Below are 24,281 nucleotides of genomic sequence, written 5' to 3'. Positions count from 1 at the left end.
TCTACACCCAGGCGTTTACAATGTGATCGCTCCGAGGGAGCGAGCACTTGTAAACAAACCGGCGTCATGTCATGACATCGGTTTCTCTCTCCCCTCCCTGTACTAATCTGTACAGTGGAGGGGAGAGATCGGCTGGAAGCAGCGATACCCTGCCATGCTCAGCCAATATTACAGTGGGGACTATATGGCAGTGGAATTTTCACAGGTTTTTGAAAATTTAATTATTTGCTGATCCAAAAAATGATCCGATCCGTGACTCTGCTTCGAGGAACGATCCGATCCGTGAGTTTTTTGAACTGTTGCACCCCTACTTTACAGCAAAAGTGGTTTTAGACCAGCTAGAAAACAGCGATAATAAACTAGAATCACTCGCAGTATTAAGCGATTTGTGGGGAGATCCATCAAACACTGAAAAGTAAGGACAGTGACAATTCTGCAAATGAGAAAATTTCTGTGTTTTTGATTTGATTACATTATTGAATCATTTTTAATTTGGTATATTTATAGTTATTTATTATATTATAATTTATGATTTCATTTTTCAAACTATATCATACCCGAGATGTCTGCTAGACTCTGGTTTGGACAGATTTAAGCGAGTTATTCCTAAGAATAACAGGACTACAATATAAAATGCCAAATTTTCATGCAAAATAATTGTACCGCTTTTAGCACCTAAAATCTGAAATAATCGCACCGCCAGGGAGGTTAAGCAACACAGAAGGATTCTGGGTGCCAAACTGTACAAAATACAAGTGTTGTTGAAACAGAAACTAACACTTAAAGTGCATAAAGTGTCTCCTTATCTTTGCGCACCCTGCTGGACATGCCTTTATCGAATACCAGCCCAGCAACAAAGCAGAAGATAATGCAGATTCCAAAGCCTCGTACACACGCTTTGATTTTCGGATGACGGAACCTCAGATTTTTGTGGCATGCTAGTCTCATGTCGAGAGTAAAGAGGTTACCAACGATACGAGAATTTTCATTTGACAGAACACGTCAGAAGTGATCGTGTTGAATAGTTTTATATGCATTCTCTCGTTTCTGAGCATGCGTAGTCTTGCTCTTACAATTTTTTTTTGTACGAAAACCGTACTAATAAAACGAAAATCAGACATGGAGTTCACATCCGACAATTTTTTTTTATAGTCTGCACATCCGGCTTTTGTCTGACGAAAAACTGAAAATAGTCTATTGAAAGCCCCAATGCGAATGGTAAGATTTGGTTACGACCGGCACAGTGGTGTAGTGGGTAGCACTCTCGCCTAGCAGTAAGAAGGGTCGCTGGTTCGAATCCCAACCACAACACTACCTGCCTGGAGTTTGCATGTTCTTCCTGTGCCTGCGTGGGTTTCCTCCGGGTACTCCGGTTTCCTCCCATACTCCAAAGACATGCAGGTAGGTTAATTGGCTTCTGTCCAAAATTGGCCCTAGTATATGAATGGGGACCTTGGATTGTGGGCTCCTTGAGGGTAGGGACCAATGTGAGTGTGTGATGTACAGGGATAGGGACAATTGTAGACACTCACTCAGGGTGAACTGGATGGACTGGTGTCTTTATTCAACCTTACCAACTATGTAACACAATTGATGTCCGAAAATCAAAGCGTGTGTATGGGCCTTAAGGCAATCTGAGTGCAATCCTAGTGAAGCATCCAAAAGGAAAAATGTGCCAGGCAGCACGTTGATCCAGTACAGAAAACCCACTGCTTGTCCTCATACTAGGGGTACAAACGGATCAAAAAACCTCACAGATCGGATCAGAGTCATGGATCGGATCATTTTTCAGATCAGAAAAAAAAAAAAAAAGACAAATCTTGTTACACTCCTCGGAGTTCTAGATTTCAGCGTTCTTTTCAACACACAACGGCGCTTATATGCTTAAATACAGTATTTGTAAATCCAATGGACTGTTTAGATGTTTAATTTTAAAAGCAGCAGCAAACCTGCTGACCATACACGGTTTTCCAATGTGACAGAACCCCCTTTGATTTTCACATTTAGCTATTAGCAACCATGTGAGGTCAGCAGGTTTGCTGCTGCTTTTAAAATTTAACATCTAAACACTCCGTCGGATTTACAAATACTGTATTTAAGCACATAAGCTCCGTTGTGTGTTGAAAATAACCAAAATCTAAAACTCCGGTGGGTGTAACAAGATGTTCGCTTACCCCCTTCTCACTATCATTACTGTGCAGGAGTGTGGGGGTGTAGCAAGATGGTGGCGACAAAACGTCACTTCCTGACGAGACAGCGGCCGCTGAGTGTACCAAGATGGCGACCACTCAGGAAAAGGCGGCGACTTCGGCCTAGCTCCGAAGCCACGCGATCAGCAGAGCGCTCCGCGGATCGCGTGGTGTGCCGATCCGAACAGGGTGACCCGTTCGGATCACGGATTGGTGACAATCCGTTGCACCCCTACCTCATACCATGTGTGGCATTTGATTCACTGACCAATACATTGTCTATAGCAGGGATATGCAATTAGCAGACCTCCAGTTGTTGCAAAACTACAAGTCCCATCATGCTTCTGCCTATGGGTGTCGTGCTTGTGGCCGTCAGTCTTGCTATGCCTCATGGGAAGTGTAGTTCTGCAACAGTTGGAGGTCTAATTGCATATTGCATTACATATCCCTGGTCTATAGTATCATTGGGGGAGGGGGAAATGGGAAGGAGGGGTGTCAGTGAAGTATAAAAGCCAACAAACACTTGCATCATCTTTGCTTTAAAGTGTTTCTAAAAGCCTCGGACAAACGATCAGATTTTCGGATGACCGCTCGTCTGTTTTTTTTTTGTTGCGTGCTAGTCTCTTGTTGAAAGTGAAGAAGAGGTTACTCACCATATGAAAATTCTCGTACGACAGAATACAACTTCAGAAGTGATGTATTGTGTTGAATAGTTTTATATGTATGCTTTAGTTTCTGAGCATGCGTGGTTATGCTTTTACGAATTTTTTCCGGACGAAAAAAAAAAAAAAAAAAACATACCAATGAAACAAAAAAAAAAAAAAATCGGACGTAGCGGTCACATACAAATTTGCACATCCAAGTTTTGTCAGACGAAAAATCGGAAGTCAAAAGCACCACACCAACGATCCGAAAATCGGCAGATCATTCGGACAAAATTTTACTTCAGATTTCTGTATCGTGTGTATGGGTCTTAAGGGACCCCCCCCCTTTTATTTTTTATTTTTTTTAAACAACCCTACCTGATCTGTGTCATGGTTTTGTACAGAGCCGCCCCAATCTTCTTCTGGAGTCCCCTGCTGGCTCTCCTGATCTACTTCCCCCACCCCCCCGCTGGAGCCCCCACAGCAAGCCACTTGCTATGGAGGCACTTTTGAGTTATCTCTGTGTGTCCATAAGATACACACAGAGCATGGTCCGGACCTGCACCCCCCCCCCCCCCCCCCCCCACTGGTAGTGATTGACCGCAACGGGAGCCAACAGCAATGAGAAGCGAGAGAGCCAAGACTCATGCACTTTGCTGGATCAGGATTGAGTTCAGATAAGTATAGGGGGGGAGGGGGGAGCTGCAATGAGGTTATCTTCATGTATAGAATGCATTTTTAGAAAGGTTAAGTTCACCTTTAGGTAAAACACAAATGCACACTTTTTTAACCTGCAAAAACTGTGCATTTTCTTTTACTGTTACAGAGGCCTGCACAGTGCTGCACTCGCGGTCAGTGGGTAAGCAGGGTTCCATGACCGGCTTACTGCACTCTCTCCCCCTCCAGCTTATTGTTGGGAAGAAACAGTGTCCAGGGCTGATCATTCGCAGCTAGTCACCCCATGGGCGAATTACATGCGGTCAGCTGCCTATTGCTTTCAATGGGGTTCCCTCCTGCAGCCTAATTGCTGGGAACCGCTGCTGGGTCTGCCACATCTAATGACTAATTGCCCCAGTCACAGGTGTGAACGAAGCCTAAAAACGTATTAGTTTGAAGCATCACTTCCTCTACAGAATTCATTGACTTGCTTGAGCAGCACTCAAAAGCAGCCAAGTGCAAAACAAACTCTGTAGAGGAAGAAAGCCGAGAGCAGGCGGTCCCCACACATTGCACTACTGTTCGTATTCTGTGCGCAGTGCTTATAGGACTAGTCTGTAGATAATCTCCATAACAAACCCCCCCACTCACCTTGAAGTTGCTGGGGAACGTGATTCTGTGCCTCTACAGAACGGTACCCTGGAGCCTCATATGACTCCGACTCTTCCAACTCTAAAGCGTCTGCGAAAAAACACCATTTACGGCTCATGTATGAAAAGGTCAGAAAACTACACCCACAACACCCATAGAAACCAAACGCCGAGAATTTGGTTTTGTCTCGATCAAAATAATAATAGAAAACTTTTTTTTTTTTTTTTTTTTATGCATGCAATGCCTCCATAATTCAGATATCAAGCATGCAAGACCTCAATGTGTACATCAAGCATGCAAGACCTCCATATCATGTACATCAAGCATGCAAGACCTCCATAACATGTACATCAAACATGCAAGACCTCCATAACATGTACATCAAACATGCAAGACCTCCATAACATGTACATCAAACATGCAAGACCTCGATAACATGTACATCAAGCATGCAAGACCTCGATAACATGTACATCAAACATGCAAGACCTCCAAAACATGTACATCAAACATGCAAGACCTCCATAACGTGTACATCAAACATGCAAGACCTCCATAACGTGTACATCAAACATGCAAGACCTCCATAACGTGTACATCAAACATGCAAGACCTCCATAACGTGTACATCAAACATGCAAGACCTCCATAACGTGTACATCAAGCATGCAAGACCTCCATATCGTGTACATCAAGCATGCAAGACCTCCATATCGTGTACATCAAGCATGCAAGACCTCCATATCGTGTACATCAAGCATGCAAGACCTCCATATCGTGTACATCAAGCATGCAAGACCTCCATAACATGTACATCAAGCATGCAAGACCTCCATATCGTGTACATCAAGCATGCAAGACCTCCATATCGTGTACATCAAGCATGCAAGACCTCCATAACATGTACATCAAGCATGCAAGACCTCCATATCGTGTACATCAAGCATGCAAGACCTCCATATCATGTACATCAAGCATGCAAGACCTCCATATCGTGTACAACAAGCATGCAAGACCTCCATAACATGTACATCAAGCATGCAAGACCTCCATAACGTGTACATCAAGCATGCAAGACCTCCATAACGTGTACATCAAGCATGCAAGACCTCCATAACGTGTACATCAAGCATGCAAGACCTCCATAACGTGTACATCAAGCATGCAAGACCTCCATAACGTGTACATCAAGCATGCAAGACCTCCATAACGTGTACATCAAGCATGCAAGACCTCCATAACGTGTACATCAAGCATGCAAGACCTCCATAACGTGTACATCAAGCATGCAAGACCTCCATAACGTGTACATCAAGCATGCAAGACCTCCATAACGTGTACATCAAGCATGCAAGACCTCCATAACGTGTACATCAAGCATGCAAGGCCCTCCATAATTCATACAAAACATACAATTACAGTGGACATTGCTCGTACCCGACTCCTGCTGATGCCGCCGCTGCCGTTCGGCCAATCCAGGTAGAAGCTGGCTCTCCGGGACTGCCGGAGAATCCGAGACCTCAGCTACAAACCGCGAGTCCTCAGACTGCAAAGTGTGCAACTCTTCGAGTTCTGCAACAGGGAGGAAGGCAATTCTTAAAGTGGCCCGGTCTTTAAACGTAAAAATTGCATGTGAAAGCAAAGGATCGTAAAAATAATAAATGAAAAAACGCACAAGTGCTGCCTTTTTTTTTTTTTTTTTTTCTATAAAAGATTTTATTCCTTTGCAATGTCCTTTTGAACTGGCTAGAAAAGAACTGCAAGAAAAGGCCATTCCCTAGCACAGTCCCTTCCTGGCACGTCACAGCCCTCTTCTCTTAGAATGTGAAAGGTCAGGCTGTGCTGGGCAAGCTTCTTCCCTTTTATGTAAGCTTGCGGTAGATGAGGGAAGGGGAAATACTACAGAATGTCACTTGAGTGACAGCTCAGAGTCTGCTGACATGACATCCAAGATGGCGGCACCCAGCAGCAGTCTCGGGGCATTTCGACGCAAGAGAGGAGTTGCAAGTAAACATGTTCATTTTGCATTATTGAAAAACTTTGCTAAAAAAACAAAAAACCAATCCGGCAGCAAGATATTTCCAAAGACTGCACCGGCCATATCTTACGCATGTAGGCCATGCTTCCTGCGCACACATTTCACATTTATTTTCTGTTTGTCAGATATTCCCAGTGCTGACCAGGTGCAAATCCAGCATGGCTAGTGTTGCCCTTATCAGAAGGCTGAGGAAGGAGGATGTCCGTCATAGTCAGACGGGGCCTACAGACATACATTTTCCACGATCAGACCAGAAGTGGCAGGATTGGGGGGGACTTTGTAGCACCCCAAAGTGGATTCAAAAATTTAAAAAAAGGGACATATATGATGCAGTCTGCCTCTGACAGTTTTACTATCGGTTGATGCTACCAGCAGGTTACCCCCCCCCCCCCACTTCCTTTAAACAGGGTGACAACACTGTTCTGCAGTAAAAATACCCCAGCAGCGTTGTCACCCTTTGGGATGGGGTCGTCCATTATAGACCTGTAAAAGTAAAGTATGTAAACCCAAAAAACAGTTTACTTACCCTGGATGTGGAGGCTGATTTTTTTTTTTTTTTTTTTTTAAGTGCATTTGCACTTTTGCAGTCAATTTTGAGAAGACCATTTATATTTTTGTTCCCATTCACACAGCAGGTCTGGCTTAAAAAAAAATAAAAAAATAAAATCAGATCAGAATCACCCCCCCCCCCCCAAACCTTGTTGGGGGGTCGGGCCCCGTAGGATGAATCTGCCGCTATACATGCTGTGTCCCCACACTGGGGGTGAGGAGAGTCGCTACCAGGGATAGGGCCAACTGGCTCATTGTTCCCATGCTCTCTGCTGCTGCCGGGAATTGCAGCCCGAGAACCTGAAGACAAACCAGCCATGCGCCCGACTACCGATCCCAGAATCCCCTGTGCCAGGCTGGATCAGTTGATCTACAGCAGCCAATCAGCTCAAACGCTTGGTGTTCCTCTGCCTTGAAATCAGTGGGGTATGGTTAGGCCAGTGATGTGGAAGGAAGGTTGGCACGGCTGCACAGAATCTCCTATGGAGGCCATATTGGAGAGCAGACAACTGGGCTGCACGAGCTGCCCCCTCCTGAGTCCTCCTTTGAGGCCAGTTCCTGGTGCCAGGAAGGTTGGGGACAGCCGTTTCAGAAGTTTCTTAGGATGAGTCATGGCTGACTGCAATTTTTTTTTGAGTAATGATAGGGTGAGCCTGTCCCAAGTCAGGTCCGTGTCTGAATGGACACAGCTGTGGATTGGCACAGGTGCCCCCATAGCAAGCCGGGGGGGGGGGGGCTACAGGAGCACAGAAGAGGGACCTGGAGGAGAGGAGGGTCTGGGCTGCTCTGTGCAAAACCATTACACAGAGCAGGTTTGTTATTTAACCGGTTCCCGACCGGCGCACGACGACGTACGTCAACAGAATGGCACGGCTGCGCAAATGGGTGTACCGGTATGTCCCTTTGAATTTGCCGCCGTGAGCTCTAAGTAGGATCGCGGGTCCCGCGGACTCCATGTCCGCAGGGATACCCGCGATTGTCTCACAGGGAGGAAGAACGGGGAGATGCTAATGTAAAGCATCTCCCCGTTCTGCCTAGTGAAACCTGTAATCAGGAGCAGTGGTCAGTGATGTGTCACACACAGCCCCTCCCCCCCCCCCCCCCACAGTTAGAATCACACAAAAAAAAAAAAAAAACGCAGGCGATCAAATACCACCAAAAGAAAGCTCTATTTGTGGAGAAAAATTAAAATAAATAAAAAAAGGAAGGACACAAATTCTGTTTGGGTGCAACCATGCACAACCGCGCCATTGTTAAAGCGACGCGGTGCAGTTTCGCAAAAAAATTGCCTGGTCATTAAGGAGGTAAATCCTTTCGGGGCTGAAGTGGTTAAAGAAGCAGTTTTTTTTTTTTTTTTTTTTTTAGGGCAAGACCACTTTAAGCTCACAGCAGTGGCAAGGACACATTTCTGGCAGGATCAACAGGTATTTACTGTTAGAGATGTTCTTGGCCTGAAAAAAAAAAAAAAAAAAAAAACACAAATGCAACCACCAAATCCAAGGTCCGCAATAGATCACTTTTGTTTTTGGGTTTAGATACAATAGTGAACTTTTTTTTTTTTTAAATTGGGCCCCAGATGTTTGTAGCCATTATGTGGTAGCATGCACAGCACATTATGGCAGACTTACCTGGCAAGTGATCACTTCCAGAGCTGCGCGATCAGCGCTTCCGTCTTCTCCCAATCTTTTGGGCCGATTGGTTGGTCGGGCAGTGATAATGTCACCCACATGCATGCACGCAGGAGTCACATCACCATGGCTGTAAGGGTAGACTGATCGTTCATGTGCGGCCCTGGGGGGGGGGGGGGGGGGGGGGGTTGGGGGTAAATGGACATAAAACTGCACCAGGCAGAGAGAGAAGTAGTGTTTATGACAGAAGAGACCACATACTATAGAGAACTTGGACTTTGCCAGCGAGAAATGATCAAATAGGATATGTGGTCGTTCTTCACTGGTACAAGTCCAAATGATTTCAAGTTCTTTATAGTATATTGTCTCTTGTGGTGGCTGTGGTACCACCACAAAACAGCCGTATAATCTTTCTGGTTGTGACAGAAGAGACCAACAGAGTCTCAGGAGAGAGAGAGATATATATATTTTTTTTTAATAAATATATATATATATATATATATATATATATATATATATATATATATATTATATATATTTTTTTTTTTTTATAAATATATATATATATATATATATATATATATTTTTTTTTTAATAAATATAAATATATATATATATTTTTTTTAATAAATATAAATATATATATATATTTTTTTTTTAATAAATATAAATATATATATATATATTTTTTTTAATAAATATATATATATATTTTTTTAAATAAATATAAAAATATATATATATATATATATATATAAAAAAGGCAACCAGCCAACATCCGCTATTACCTATAAGAAGTTCCAGCAACCGTTTCTCTCTTTAAAACCATATGAATTAGAGCTTGCTATTGCAAGCACCCCTGGCAATGCTACATGGTTTGTCCCACCCCTGTACGGGCTTGTTCACATGTATGGCAGGAACACAGTCACCCTCTCTAAAAAGCGATCTGTGCTCACATCACTTTTTCAGGAGTCTACCAGGGGGGTGAGGAGGTGACATGTCGCCTCCTCACCGTCCGATTTAACCCTATACATTGTCACACTGCTGCTCCCGCAATCATGCTGCCCCATAGAACTGCATTAGTCGTGGTAGGTGGTGGCAACCTGCCAAAAGAGCCATGCGGTTTAAGTCTTGGCGCGGTCGTGAAGCACGTGATCGGCAGTATGTTAGTGTTCAGATAGTTGGTCGGTCGCAGCTCAACCGCCCTGGGTTTTACTGTGCCTGTGGGAACGAAGCCTCAAGGTTAATTTTAGTAGCAGGCCAAGCTGTCCAGCAAATGATACAAATATACAGGTGCAGCTCAAAAACAAATTAGAAAATCAAAAAAGTTAAATTTCAGTAATTCGATTCAAGAAGTGAAACTCATATAGAGATTCATTACACACAGAGTGATCCATTTCAAGCATTTCTCTTTTCATTTTGCCGATTATGGCTTACAGCTAGTGAAAACCCCAAATTCAGTATCAGAAAATGTGACTATTGCGATAGTTGAATATTGTTGACTCAGCTAATTAACTCAAAACACCTGTAAATGTTTCCTGAGCCTTTAAATGGTCTCTCAGTCTGGTTCAGTAGGTTACAGCTCTCCAAACTACGGCCCTCCAGCAGTTGCGGAACTTTTACACCGTTACACAATCAAAGGGAAGACTGCTGACTTGACAGTGGTCCAAAAGAGAGTCATTGACACCCTCCACAAGGAGGGCAAGTGACAAAAGGTCATTGCTAAAGAAGCTGGATGTTCACAGAGTGCTGTATCCAAGCATATTAATGGAAGGATGAATGGAAGGACAAAGTGTGGTAGACAAAGGCGCGCACACAAAAAAAAAAAAAAAAAAAAAAAAAAAAAAAAAAAAAAAAGGACAAGCGCAGCTTTGAGAGGATTGTGACGCAAAGGCCATTCAAGAATTTGGGTTAGATTTACAAGGAGTGGACTACGGCTGGTGTCAGTGCTTCAAGAGCCACCACGCACAGACAAATCCTGAACCTGGGCTACAACCGTCCCATTCCTTGTGTCAAGCCCCTCCTAAACCAGAGAAAACATCAGACCTTACCTTGGGCTAAGGAGAAAAAGGACTGGACGGTTGCTCAGTGGTCCAAAGTCCTCTTTTCGGATGAAAGTAAATGTTGAATGTCATTTGGAAAATTGTGGTCCCGGAGTCTGGAGGAAGAGGCACAGAATCCAAGTTGCGTGAGGTCCTGTGTGAAGTTTCCACAATCAGTGATGATTTGGGGGGCCGTGTCATTTGCTGGTGTTGGTCCAGTGTGTTTTTATCAAGTCCAAAGTCAACGCAGCCCTCTGGCAGGAAAGTCTAGGAGCACTTCAGGCTTCCCTCCGCTGACCAGCTTTATGGAGATGCCGATTTCATTTTCCAGCAGGACTTGGCACCTGTCCACACTGCCAAAACTACCAATACCTGGTTTAATTATCATGGGATCACTGCGGTCGATTGGCAAGCAAACTCGCCTGACTTAAACGCCATAGAGAATCTGTGGGGTATTGTCAAGAGGAAGACGAGAGAGACACCAGACCCAACAATATAGACAAGCTGAAGGCCACTTATCAGAGCAACCTGGGCTTCCATAACACCTCAGCAGTGCCACAGGCCGATCGCCTCCATGCCACGCCGCATTGATGGAGTAATTCATGAAAAAGGAGCCCCAACCAAGTGTTGAGCGCATCCTATACTGTACATGGACAGACTTTTCATTAAGCCAACATTTCTGTATTAAAAATAATTTTTTTTTTATTGGTTTTACCTAATAGTCTAATTTTCCGAGGTACTGAATTTTGGGTTGTCACTAGCTGTAAGCCATAATCAAAATTAAAAGAAATGCTTGAACTATATCACTGTAACGCATCTATATAAAATATGAATCTCACTTTTTTAATTGAATTACTGTAAATTAACTTTTTGATTATATTCACATTTTTTGAGAAGCACCTGCACTTAAGAAAAATTTGTAAACACACACAAGATACTGGGTACAATTACAGGAATTAACCCCATAAACATAACACAAAATATTTCGCTCTAGCGGTCCTTTAACAGATGGCAACAGCTGGCTGCGGTACACGATACTTTTATCATGTGCAGCAACAGTTCATATTTCGGACAAAGGCTATACCCTCCATCAGGCTACAATTAGTGCTGCAGGAGATTACATCTCTCTATGGTGTATCGGCACACACAGAACTGCGGCTGATTTTGCTTTAAGAGGACTAAAAAGGGGGAGACAATCACTTAACGGCACAGATGGCCCCAAATCCTGAACTGGCCCGAAGAGCGTGCTTAAAAACGAAGCACAGGCATCTTAGCGGCGTCCTGCGGATGAAGACACTCAAGCTCACCAGACGGGAATCTCACAGCTCAGGGCAGAGGCCTCTTCAGAGAGAAAGTCTTGCGTTTCAGAAAAGTTTGAAGATTGCTGAACACCAATAGAGAAGAGAAAAGTGGAGTGTCAGCTCCGTGAGTCAGCGAAATTCATCTTCAGTCACCTCAGCTAAACATCATGAAGCAGGAAGGCAGTCGGTTCTGGGGAATGTAAAAAAAAAAATAAAAAAAAAAAAAAAAAAAACACCATAGCGTTCTCAGCAGTCCCGGAGGCTCTGCGCACACGACAGGCGAGCACTTGATTAAATGTGAATGAGACTGGAAGACAGCTGCAGAGCGAGCACAGAGACTGCACATGACAGGCAGGAGAGGAACTATCACTATGTCACAAGTGACAGCTTCCCTCTGCAATGTCAGCCACTCCAAGAGATCAAAATACATTCACCCTATCCACCCCGCTTCAGCCGGGGGGCCTCACCCTATCCACCCCGCTTCAGCCGGGGGGCCTCACCCTATCCACCCCGCTTCAGCCGGGGGGCCTCACCCTATCCACCCCGCTTCAGCCGGGGGGCCTCACCCTATCCACCACGCTTCAGCCGGGGGGCCTCACCCTATCCACCCCGCTTCAGCCGGGGGGCCTCACCCTATCCACCCCGCTTCAGCCGGGGGGCCTCACCCTATCCACCCCGCTTCAGCCGGGGGGCCTCACCCTATCCACCCCGCTTCAGCCGGGGGGCCTCACCCTATCCACCACGCTTCAGCCGGGGGGCCTCACCCTATCCACCACGCTTCAGCCGGGGGGCCTCACCCTATCCACCACGCTTCAGCCGGGGGGCCTCACCCTATCCACCACGCTTCAGCCGGGGGGCCTCACCCTATCCACCACGCTTCAGCCGGGGGGCCTCACCCTATCCACCACGCTTCAGCCGGGGGGCCTCACCCTATCCACCCAACTTCAGCCGGGGGGCCTCACCCTATCCACCCAACTTCAGCCGGGGGGCCTCACCCTATCCACCCAACTTCAGCCGGGGGGCCTCACCCTATCCACCCAACTTCAGCCGGGGGGCCTCACCCTATCCACCCAACTTCAGCCGGGGGGCCTCACCCTATCCACCCAACTTCAGCCGGGGGGCCTCACCCTATCCACCCAACTTCAGCCGGGGGGCCTCACCCTATCCACCCAACTTCAGCCGGGGGGCCTCACCCTATCCACCCAACTTCAGCCGGGGGGCCTCACCCTATCCACCCAACTTCAGCCGGGGGGCCTCACCCTATCCACCCAACTTCAGCCGGGGGGCCTCACCCTATCCACCCAACTTCAGCCGGGGGGCCTCACCCTATCCACCCAACTTCAGCCGGGGGGCCTCACCCTATCCACCCAACTTCAGCCGGGGGCCTCACCCTATCCACCCAACAACTTCAGCCGGGGGCCTCACCCTATCCACCCAACAACTTCAGCCGGGGGCCTCACACTATCCACCCAACAACTTCAGCCGGGGGCCTCACCCTATCCACCCAACTTCAACTCAGGCTTCCAGAGATCACCCCAAGAGGACCACTAGAGGGAAAAATATTGTATTTGGTAACTACATGGGGTTAATACCTGTAATATTAGTAATTGCCGTATTGGAATCATTTTTATTCCCCGCAGCATACAGGCCAAGCAGTCCAGAAAGCGACAGTTCCAGAGTTTGGGACAAACCATATTACACTTACGGGAGTGCCAACAATGGCAGCCATTTACATAGATTAAAGGTGTTCGTTCACCTTCACCAAAAACTGTCTATGCAGATAGTAGGCTCCTGTGGGTAAAAAAAAACCTCTGGAGTCTTTGGCGTTATTTAACTTTAGTCAAAGCTGCAAAGGTTACTGCTCCGGAAACTGCTAGGTATCCGGGCATTGGCAACAAGCAGTCAGATCTTGACGTAATTATCTGAAAAACGGAAAATAAAAGTCTTCTCCTGGAGGTTAGGTCCATGGAATACTAGCAAAAAATGGTCTCACAAATTGGGCAGGGTTTTAGGAAGGTGCACCAAGGATGTCACAAGCAAAATATTTTGCTAGTGTCCAGTCACCAGATGGTAGTGGTATACAAGCTATGGCCTATGAATACAAGTACAGTGTCCGGTACAATTCCATATTAATTTTATCTATGGTCAAGGTGAAAAATCATAAATTAATTTTCACATTGTATTTGATTTCTAGCCTACGCCTTTTAACCACAAAGTCATTGGAAAGTTTGTAAGGTTGTTTAAAAACGTGGCAGACTGCCTGGATTTTTTTTCTTAACACACAGCAGTTTCCCTTTGATCCAAGAAGGAAGAGTTAGTTACAAGTTTCATGTTGAAAATTTGGCAGACTGCCCAGATGTTTTCTTTTGACAGCTGAGTGAGCAGATAAGTCTCTCCACTTGTTATATGACAGATTTGGCAAACTCTGCAATATAGAGACCGTCAGAGGGGTTGAATTGCGATCACGAGATAATTGTGCAGCTCTACTGGGAGTCCAGGAAGTTGTGGAAAGAGACGGTAAGAATACGGGAAGTACTCACAACATGAAAAACACATTTTTCAAGCAAGCGTATGTTGGGTTGGCATTAATAACTATTGTGTGTATTGTTATCAAAATACAGAGGTTATAAAATTAGTGCGTGAGAGCTGTGACCAGAGAACTTATTTAAAAAAAATCACATTGACTTTTCACCCGGTGATCCTACTTGTAAGACTCCCTACTTTAGGGTAGGAGGTCTCCAAACTACTGTGCTCCAGCTGTTGAGGAACCACAAGTCCCATGAGGCATTGCAAGATTCTAATGGCCCCAAGCATGACTGCCAGAGACATGATGGGGTTTGAAGGTCCTTGAAGGGAAAAGCTGGTTTGGCTGTACCTTATCCTGTGGATCACAGGAGTGGAGTTCGTTCTGCACTCCTGTGACCTTCTGTGAAGCCCGCCGTCGGCTGATCCCACAATGCCAGTCTAGGCGCGGGAAAGATGGCGACCATATGGTCCGGATCCACCCACATGCCTGGACCGCCACTTGGCTTAGGCTCTCAGTGAGGGGCGTGGGGGGTGTTAGAACAGAGCTGCTGACTGACAGTCCCCAGCTCGCTGCTCAGGGAGCTCTGAGGACAGAGTGATCAGTGGTGTTTGATCGCTCCGTTGTCAGTGCTAGTGCCGGCAGGGGGGGGGACAGATGCTGCATCCACCTAAGTAGGTAACAAAAAAAAAAAAAAAAGACTTCTCTTAACACATTCAGGGCCATAACTTCCCTCCCTTTGCTCATCTCCATAACACAGGGCAACTTATTGTAGTCCACAGGGGAGACTCGGCAGGCCCAATAATATTGTTTGACATTTCAAGTCGGTAAAAGGCCAGTCACAAGGACACCATTTATGGTGGGATCATGAATATTTCTGCAATGGAGGAAAACATACAAGGCCATCATCACATCTATGAAACCTATAAGGCAAATAAATGGATTTGAAGGGGATGTAAACCCTCAAGGTATTTCACCTTATTGCATTCTATGCATTAGGTGAAAAACCTGTGCTGCAGCTACCCCCCAGAACCCCCCTTCTACTTACCTGAATCCCAATGTTACAGCAATGAGCACAGCAGCTCCAGCCGATGTCTCGGGCCCTCATTGGATAGATTAATGACAGCAGTGGGAGCCAATGGCTGTCAATCAAATCCAGTGACATATGGGGGGGGGGGCGCCAGAGCAGAGTCCTACTGTGTCAATAGAGGCAGCAGCAGGACTCAGGAGCGTGCCCGTATGGGTGCCCCCATGGAAAGAGACTCTCTAGGGACACCCAATAAAAAAGCAGGAGCGCCGCTGGACACCCCAAAAAAGAAGGGTCGGGTCCGTTCTGTGCAAAACCCTTGCACAGAGCAGGTAAGTATAATAGGTTTGTTATTTTACAAAAAAAATTAAAAAAGCGAAGATTTACAAATCACTTTAGCTAGACATACTTTAACTAAAAAAGCAAAACTTAGTTTTGGACAGAGTGGAGGGGGATTAGACCCTCTGTCAGTTCTTATCGCTGTCTGTGCCCCTGTTCCCTCAGATTAGGCGACCCGGCAAAGCTAGTTACGTAAAGGACGTTCTGTCACGGCCATCTTGGTACACCCCACACTGAGCCGCAGTAAACCTGCAGTCTGAAGTCGCCAAGCGGACATTTTTAAAGCCACTTGAGTCTTGCATGTCACACATTTTTACTACTAAACTGAGTTTATAATCGTGAAAAACAGGATTTAGAAGTCTGACGCCGTTTTGATGTTGAATTTTAAAAGCAGCAGCCTTGTGTCAGATCAGTAAACCTGTGAGATCAGCAGGCTTGCAGCTGCTTTTAATATTCAACATCAAAACTGCGTCATGGACTTCCAAATCCTGCATTTCATGACATAAGCCAAGTTTAGTGGTAAATGTGTGAAATACAAGTCTTCGGTGGGTGTTAAAAGGTGTCCGCTTGGCGACTTCAGACTGTAGGCTTACTGAGGGGCGAGTGCGGGGTGTACCAAGATGGCCGCGATGGAACGTCACTTCCGTTACTAAATCTGACGGGTCGCCTAATCTGAAAGGACACCCCCATTGGGGAGTTTCACCCTCTCCATTCGTCCTGTTCGCCATTATCAGTGAAAGGAAAAAAAAATAAACGAATTTTGGGTTGTCCCCAGAAAAGTAAGAGGGGAAATCTTCCAATGGGGACACTAGTTATGGTGACCAAGATATTCCCTTAAAGTTTGCAGGGAGTTTCTCTCACTTCCTGTTTGGCTATGGGGCAGGAAGTGGAGCGAAATCTCCCCAATGGCACACAGATGGTGGAAGCAAATCTGACAGGGGTTAGAACCCTCTCCTTTGCCTATAGGTCTACTTCAACTTCATCCCTGTCGGTGTGAACTTTCAAACCAGTGGGAGGTCTGTCCACACCACTTATTACACAACGATGGATTCAGGTCCTACCTGCCACTTAGAGCAGGCATTAGTAGCATCTGGGTTTTAGCTTCTGTAAAAGGGATTTTCCTCTGACACGGCACGTGTACAGCACACCAAGTTGAAGGAACTTAATAGCAGATCGTAGCAGCTGCTGCAATCCTTTACCGCCACAGGAAGGGCAGGTGGGGCGATTCCAGGCCGCGTGCGTGTGTTCACAACCCCCAACTCTGATCATCACACACATTTTCCAAGACTCCTGCCAACTGCTAACCTCTGCTCACCTGAAGGAGTATAGGGAGAGAGGGCAAGCTGCTCCTCTGCGGTTGGCTGCCAGATATCCGACATGTGGTCACCTTTTGTGACTCGAAAAGGAACATTGGCCGACTCATCACCTGGTGTCTCCCCACATGTGCCTAAAACATAAAAGATAAGGGAGTGTGACAGCTAAGACAAGGCAGCAAAGAGAACCAGTTATTGGCTGAAAAGACGATGGGATTGCTGCTCTAGGTATGTACTGAAAGCAGCACAACCAACAAAAAAAAAAAAAATAAAGAAAAAAGAAGAAAGGGGGAAAAAAATATAAAAAAAAATTATTAAAAAATAAAGAGACTTGGGACCAAATTCTTACCAAAGTCGCTCACAAAATATCACATTAGCCATTTACATGAATCCCTTCCTGCTGACCGCGCACGTGGCCTCAGGGAAGTGGGCTTTTTGTGGGGTTTCATATTTAACATAAATAAAAAATACACACTTTATTAGATACACCTTGCTAGTAGCAGGTTGGACCCCCGTTATTAGACCCTCCTAGCTAGTAGTGGGTTGGACCCCCTTTAGTGCCCCTGGCCAGTAGCGGGTTGGACCCCCGTTATTAGGTCCCCCTGGCCAGTAGCGGGTTGGACCCCCGTTATTAGGTCCCCCTGGCCAGTAGCGGGTTGGACCCCCGTTATTAGGTCCCCCTGGCCAGTAGCGGGTTGGACCCCCGTTATTAGGTCCCCCTGGCCAGTAGCGGGTTGGACCCCCGTTATTAGGTCCTCCTTGCCAGTAGCGGGTTGGACCCCCGTTATTAGGTCCTCCTTGCCAGTAGCGGGTTGGACCCCCGTTATTAGGTCCTCCTTGCCAGTAGTGGGTTGGACCCCCCTTTATTAGGTCCTCCTTGCCAGTAGCGGGTTGGACCCCCTTTATTAGGTCATCCTTGCCAGTAGCGGGTTGGACCCCCTTTATTAGGTCCTCCTTGCCAGTAGCGGGTTGGACCCCCTTTATTAGGTCCCCCTTGCCAGTAGCGGGTTGGACCCCCTTTGGCCTTCATTCTTGGTGGCATAGATACAAGGTGTTGCAAATGTTCCTCAGAGATTTTTCTCCATAGTGACATAACATCACACAGTTGCTGCAGATTTGTCGGCTGCACATCCATGATGCCAATCTCCCGTTCCACCACATCCCAAAGGTGCTCTATTGGATGAGATGTGGTGAGTGTGGAGGCCATTGGAGGACAGGGACCTCATTGTCCAGTGGTGAGATGATTGGAGCTTTGTGACATGGTGCATTATCCTGCTGGGAGGAGCCATCAGAAGATGGGGACACTGTAGTCATAAAGGGATGGACATGGTCAGCAACAATACTCAGGAACCCCATCGCCCACACCATTACACCCCACCACCAGCCTGAACCGGTGATACCCCATCCCCACACCATTACACCCCACCACCAGCCGGAACCGGTGAAACCCCCATCCCCCACACCATTACACCCCCACCGCCATCCTGAACCGGTGATACCCCATCCCCCACACCATTACACCCCCACCACCAGCCTGAAACCGGTGATACCCCATCCCCCACACCATTACACACCCACCACCAGCCTGAACCGGTGATACCCCATCCCCCACACCATTACACCCCCACCGCCATCCTGAACCGGTGATACCCCATCCCCCACACCATTACACACCCACCACCAGCCTGAACCGGTGATACAAGGCAGGATGGATCCATGGTGCCAAATTCTGACCCCAGCATATGAATGTCGCAGCCGAAATCCAGACTCCTCACACCAGGCAACGTTTTTCCAATCTTCCATCATCCGATGTTGGTGATCCTGTGCCAATTGTAGCCTCGGTGTCCTGTTCTTAACTGACAGGAGTGGCGCCCGGTGTGGGCTTCTGCTGCTGTAGCTCATCTGCTTCAAGGTTTGATGTGGTGTGTGTTCAGAGATGGTATTCTGCATATCTTGAATGTAACGAGTAGTTATTTGAGTTACTGTCGCCTTTCTATCATCTGGAATCAGTCTGCCCATTCTCCTCTGACATCAAGGCATTTTCCGCCACACAACTGCCTCTCACTGGATATTTTCTCTTTTTTCCCACCATTCTCTGTAATCCCGAGAGATGGTTGTGTGTGTGAAAATTCCAGAAATGCTCAGACCAGCCCGTCTGCCACCAACAACCATGCCACATTCAAAGTCCCTTCAATCCCCTTTCTTGCCCATTCTGAGACTCACAAGTCGTCTTCACCGCATCTAGATGTCTAAATGCATCGAGTTTCTGCCATGCGATTGGCCGATAAGCGATTGAACAGGTGTACCTAATAAAGTGGCCGGTGAGTCCCTCTCTGAAGAATTGGTTGAACTAGATGGACTTGTTTTTTTCAACCAGACTAACTATGCAACTATATGCGCGACCGCATAGCACTCTGAGCCCTGGGTCTCATGCCAGAGATTGGGAAGCGGGACGCTCGGTCCTGGGTCACCTGATTGCCGTGATAGCCTCTGATTGGCCATCACAGTGATCAGTCAATGCGCCCACCCCTGTGTTTACTTCCTCTTCTGAATGAAGAGGAAGATACATTGTATCATCCTCTCCTTGCAGGTGAGAAAAAATGTAAACAAATCAAAGTGTGTAGGGGGAAAAAAAAAAAAGGTTGTAAACCCTCAAGGTTTTTACCTTAATGCATTCCATGCATTAAGGTGAAACACCTCCTGTGATGCAGAAGCCCCCCCAGAGCCCCCCCCCCCCTTTTATTTACCTGAAGCCGGTCTTTCCAGCGACGGGGACGAGCCCACCAGCTCCAGCTGGTGTCTTGCTTTGATAGATAGCAGCGCAGCCATTGGCTCCCGCTGCTGATAATCAAATCTAATGACGCGGGAGCTGGGAGGGGCGGGGCCGTGTCCTGCTGTCAATGGAGCGGCTCGCCAACGGGGCACTCAAGAAGAGAAGGAGCGCCGCTGAGGGACCCCAGAAGGAGGAGGATCAGGGGCACTCTTAAAAACCGAACATTTACATAAATTAATAATAATAATAATAATAATAGAATAAAAAAAAATAAAAGAAAGAAATTCAAGGTTTGCAGGGTTAGTGTTAGGGTCAAGGCTGGGGTCAAGGTCAGTGTCAAATGCCACGGTCAGAATATTTTGGGTAAAATAAAAAAATAAAATAAAAAAAGTGTTCAATTCGCATCAGTGACAGTTAGTATGTTAGCGTGTTTTAGGCAGGATAATAAAAAAAAACGTGCACCATTGTGTCTGCGGGTGCACTACAGGTACATACAACATACACATATGTAGCATTGCTGCAATCAGAAGCAGGAAAATGTATTTTGGGTTGTTTGGTGGTAAATGATAATCGCAAGAAATCTACAGTTTTGTTTAAAACATCGATTTTTTTTTTTATTATTGAATTACGACTTACCACCAACAAGAAAAAATAAAAAAACGCGGTATAATCCACCTGGATTCACAAAGAAGTCATGACGACATGTAGAGCTTTAGTAAAGGCACATAAGAGTTTCAAAATTGTGCTTCGACATGTACATTTGTTTTGCCCTTTGGCATGAAGAGGTGAAGTTACAATGTGACAATCTAACTACTACCTGATGTCTTCTCCGATTTCTCCGACGAGTCTCCGCTGTTTGTGTCGGTATCACCGGTTTTAGAGTAAGAATCGGTCAGCCATCCTTCTTCAAAGGATCCCTGGGCAGCGCCTGTATGGGGGAAAAGCAGGATAATAATAATAGAAGCATTTTCATTTCAGGCCTTCGGGAAAACCCAAATCATAACAGCGCGTTTCGGAGCTGGTCTCTATTGTTGCGCACAAAGCAGTTTGTATCTACAGTTAGCGCTGTGCTGCAGAGCGCAAGCAGTGAGCAAACAGGAGATGTCAAAAGTAAAAAAAATAATGAGAAAAAAAAAATAAAATAATATACGAGATTTCTGTCCTGTTCTCTTGTAGTCCATTAGGGGTTACAGCAGGCCTCCGGAAATATTAAATAAAAAATAAACTAAAAACAAACAAAATTAAGAAAAAAATAAAAATAAAAAAAAGGAAAAAAAATAAAATAAACAAATTCAATAAAACACAGATCCACCGATCTTAAAAAAAATAAAAATAAAAATAAAAAACCTCCTCGGACACAATCCTAAAAGTTCTGCTATGTCCAACACAGAGAATATTCTAGCAACACAACATGCACAGGCCAGAAGAGATTCAAATTTTTCATGCAATTTTTAAAATAGAGCTGTGGCCGGACTAAACATTTACATCAGCGGAGTTCCACCCAAAAATGGAACTTCTGCTTAGCCGACTCCTCAACCCCCCCCCCCCCCCCCCTCCAGTGTCACATTTGGCACCTTTGGGGGGGGGGGAGGTAGAGGGGCTGGAGGGTTGTAGAGCAGATACCTTTGTCTAATACAGGTATTTGCTCCCACTTCTGGCGAAAGGTCGCCGCAGAAGCCGCTGCGAACTACACCATGTCCAGCCCCCCCCCCGCTGTCTTCCTGGAGACACACTGGTCCCAGAAGACAGCATGGACCGTGCAGCGCAACTCGCACATGCGCAGTAGGAAACAGGCTGTGAAGTCACAAGGCTTTCCCGATTCCCTTAAGATGCCAGCACCTCCAACTGAGAGCTGGAGGGACTGGTTGTCTTCGGGCGAGGACATTGCGGGCACCCTGGACAGGTAAGTGTCCTAATATTAAAAGTAAGCAGATGAAGTATTTGTAGCTGCTGACTTAAAAAAAAAAAAAAAAAAAAATTGCCAGCAGAACTCTGCTTTAACAAGCGGCAAATATCCCCTTACTGACCTCTATAGCTTCAGGCACTGCGGAGTAATTCATCAATATCTACAGCAGAAACCCTCAACTTTCCTTTTCCACCTCCCAGTACGGATTTCCTTGGCCCCTCTAACCGAACGTAAATACAGAGCAGGTAGAAGGGAGTGCAGGATGAATTCCACCAGAGTGCCTGCCACTAAAGGGGTCTGCGATTGGCGGTTTTGAAGAGTCCCATTAAATTTTAAAATCTTTGCATGTCTATATCCAGGCAACAGCTCCACTTTAAAGCTCAGCGGTGGGTGGAGGAAAAACAAATGTGGTGGCCCCACCTACATGGTGCAAGGGGTAAATGCTTGTTTGATCAGGGGAAGGATGAAAAGGTTGCATTGCTTGCCTTACCTCTGCTCTAGCAGTCTCCGCCTCTCCCTTTGGTGCTCTGGGGATTCCTTCCGCCTCATCACATACAATGCAGGGCTATTAACCCATTATTGTACATGGAAGAGCATGCATGCTGGAGACACTTTTTTTCAAGCGACGTAGCGCCTGAAAAACGCCAGCAGTGTGAAAGGGGTCTTAAAGGGGTTGTAAACCCTGGTGTTTTTCAGCTTAATGCATCCTATGCAAGAACACCTGGCAGTCACCGCCCCCGCCCCCGTTTTGCTTACCTGAGCCCTGGAACTTCACCTGGCGGAGACGCGCACTTCCTTTGCCCGGGGTTCTCGGCTCTTGATTGGATAGCGCAGCCATTGTTTCCCGCTGCGGTCAAATCCAATCTAATGACGCGTGCGCTGTGGACTCCGAATGACAGACTCTGGAGTGCGCCAGCAAGGCAACCCCCCTGGGAAAGCGCTTCTCCTAGGGAGTTACCTGATGTGGGGAGGAGCAGCGAGAGCCGCCGGGGGACCCCAGAAGACGAGGTTCGGGGCAAAACGAGCTGCACAGCTGCTGGGTACAACCAGCTTGCTGGATTCGCTTGGAATTATTGCAAGCAGCTGCTATAGCAGCTAGTGAACTTCACTGTCTTCTCCTGGTGGGGACAGCTTACCCCACCGGGAAGAGACACCATGCCCCGGCAGGAGGGATGCCCACATCAACACCATTGATGGGGGAATCAAGCAAATGTTTCGAGAAAATCACTCTAAAATCAGTCTAAAGCTGGCCATAGATTATGCGATTTTTCTGCTTGCTTTCCCCATCCAACACAGTCAGAGCAGGGAGATGTCCCCATCGGGAGAATACACAGATTACTGCTAGCGGCTATAGCCGCTAGCAATAAATCATATGATAATAATCTGACATGGTGGTTGTACCAAAGTCGATCGGTGGTGGCGACTTGGCTACAATCGGCCTGCCCATAGGTGGATTGAATCTTCGCTGGTCCCTGATGAAGCGGCCGAGGTTTGATTCATCTACGGCCGGCTTTAGAGAAGAGGCTTTGAAGAACTGGTTGAAGCACTGAAGAGACCCTGCTGGAGCAAGGAATAAGGCAAGTACCTCCTTTCCCTAAAAACAAGCATTTAGCACCGGGGGGGGGGTGGGGGGGGGTCCACTACAAGGGTCGCTTTCCCCATGTTCCAGGAGCTGAGCTTTTCACCTACGTTAAGAAAAATACTAAACACAGAATGTCATGCAGCAAGAGATTACATGCACTTTAGTATACGTGGAAATGTGGAAATGAATGAATGTTACATATAAAGCAGTGACAGCCGCAGAAAGGGGCAGCAAAATCACTACAAGCAGGAGCAGTCCAGGTAAAGAATAAAAAATAGAGGGAGAAAGGCACCTTCTTGGATCAAATTTTCTCTCTGTAAAGGAGAGAAAAAGCCAGAAGAGTCGCTGAAGTCCAACAAACAATCTTTAGACATGGAGTCTGCACACAGGAGGAAGAAAGAAAAAAAAGCCTAAGTTACACCAGAGAAGAACATTCAGTAGTGGAGAAGTTCAGAATTCTACTAAAAACAACAACAACTCACAGCTTTACTATATGACCGGGATAGAAGACGAGCATCCTAAAGATGCAGCCTGGACACAGACAAGCGAGCAGGACAGATCTGCGGGGTGCATTTTGCTGTACAGGACCAGGGACGGGCTCAGGCGTGTTCGGATCGTAGTCCCCACCCACCTGAGCGAGGAAACCCTCACAGCCAATCATAGGCAGCGAGGCATTTCTCGGCCCGCAGCTGCACAAAAAGCCCTGCCTACGATTGGCGGTGTGCAGTGAGGGCTTCCTGGTGGGATTGCTCTGGTTGGGTTGGGACTACGATCCGGACAAACCTGAGCCCATTACTATACATGCAGACCCTCACGCCCCTTCCCCATAGGACAATTCCAGAAGAGCCCAAAATAGTTTTCTAAAAACGCAGATCGAACGTTTCCACACCCTTGAAAAGCTCATGCAGCCACGGAGAGCTATGATCGAGGGACTGCAGTTCTTTTAAGCTGGACATGCATTGATCAAATAACGGGGGGGAGAGAGCGGATGAAATTTGAACAGTGGGTGGCCCTGTCAGCACCGTATCACCCAACATCCTCCGATCGGAGGAATCGAAGGAGGCGGCCAGACAAGGTGAATGGTGACGGCACCGAATCCGCTGGCCCACCGAGTTCCG

At 46.6% G+C, this 24,281-nt stretch overlaps 1 protein-coding gene across 9 annotated transcripts in view; it reads right to left on the bottom strand.

Moving 5' to 3' along the window:
- The window catches only part of MAP4 (microtubule associated protein 4), a gene marked incomplete at its 5' end in the record, with an annotated part of 147,157 nt that overhangs the window by 85,240 nt on the left and 37,636 nt on the right, over positions 1-24,281 (bottom strand). For all 9 annotated transcript variants that reach the window (XM_077493579.1, XM_077493581.1, XM_077493582.1 and 6 more), the window contains 5 exon segments: positions 4,142-4,231; positions 5,579-5,713; positions 16,905-17,036; positions 20,493-20,603; positions 23,456-23,542. In XM_077493579.1, coding sequence (XP_077349705.1) covers positions 4,142-4,231; positions 5,579-5,713; positions 16,905-17,036; positions 20,493-20,603; positions 23,456-23,542 — 555 coding nt within the window.

The sequence above is a fragment of the Lithobates pipiens genome, unplaced genomic scaffold (genome assembly GCF_037356315.1).
Source record: "Lithobates pipiens isolate NorthernLeopardFrog02 unplaced genomic scaffold, aLitPip1_a1.2 Scaffold_19, whole genome shotgun sequence".
Classification (NCBI taxonomy): domain Eukaryota; kingdom Metazoa; phylum Chordata; class Amphibia; order Anura; family Ranidae; genus Lithobates; species Lithobates pipiens.
The sequence above is the reverse complement of the archived record's forward strand: the minus strand, read 5'-3'. Positions and strand labels throughout refer to the sequence as shown.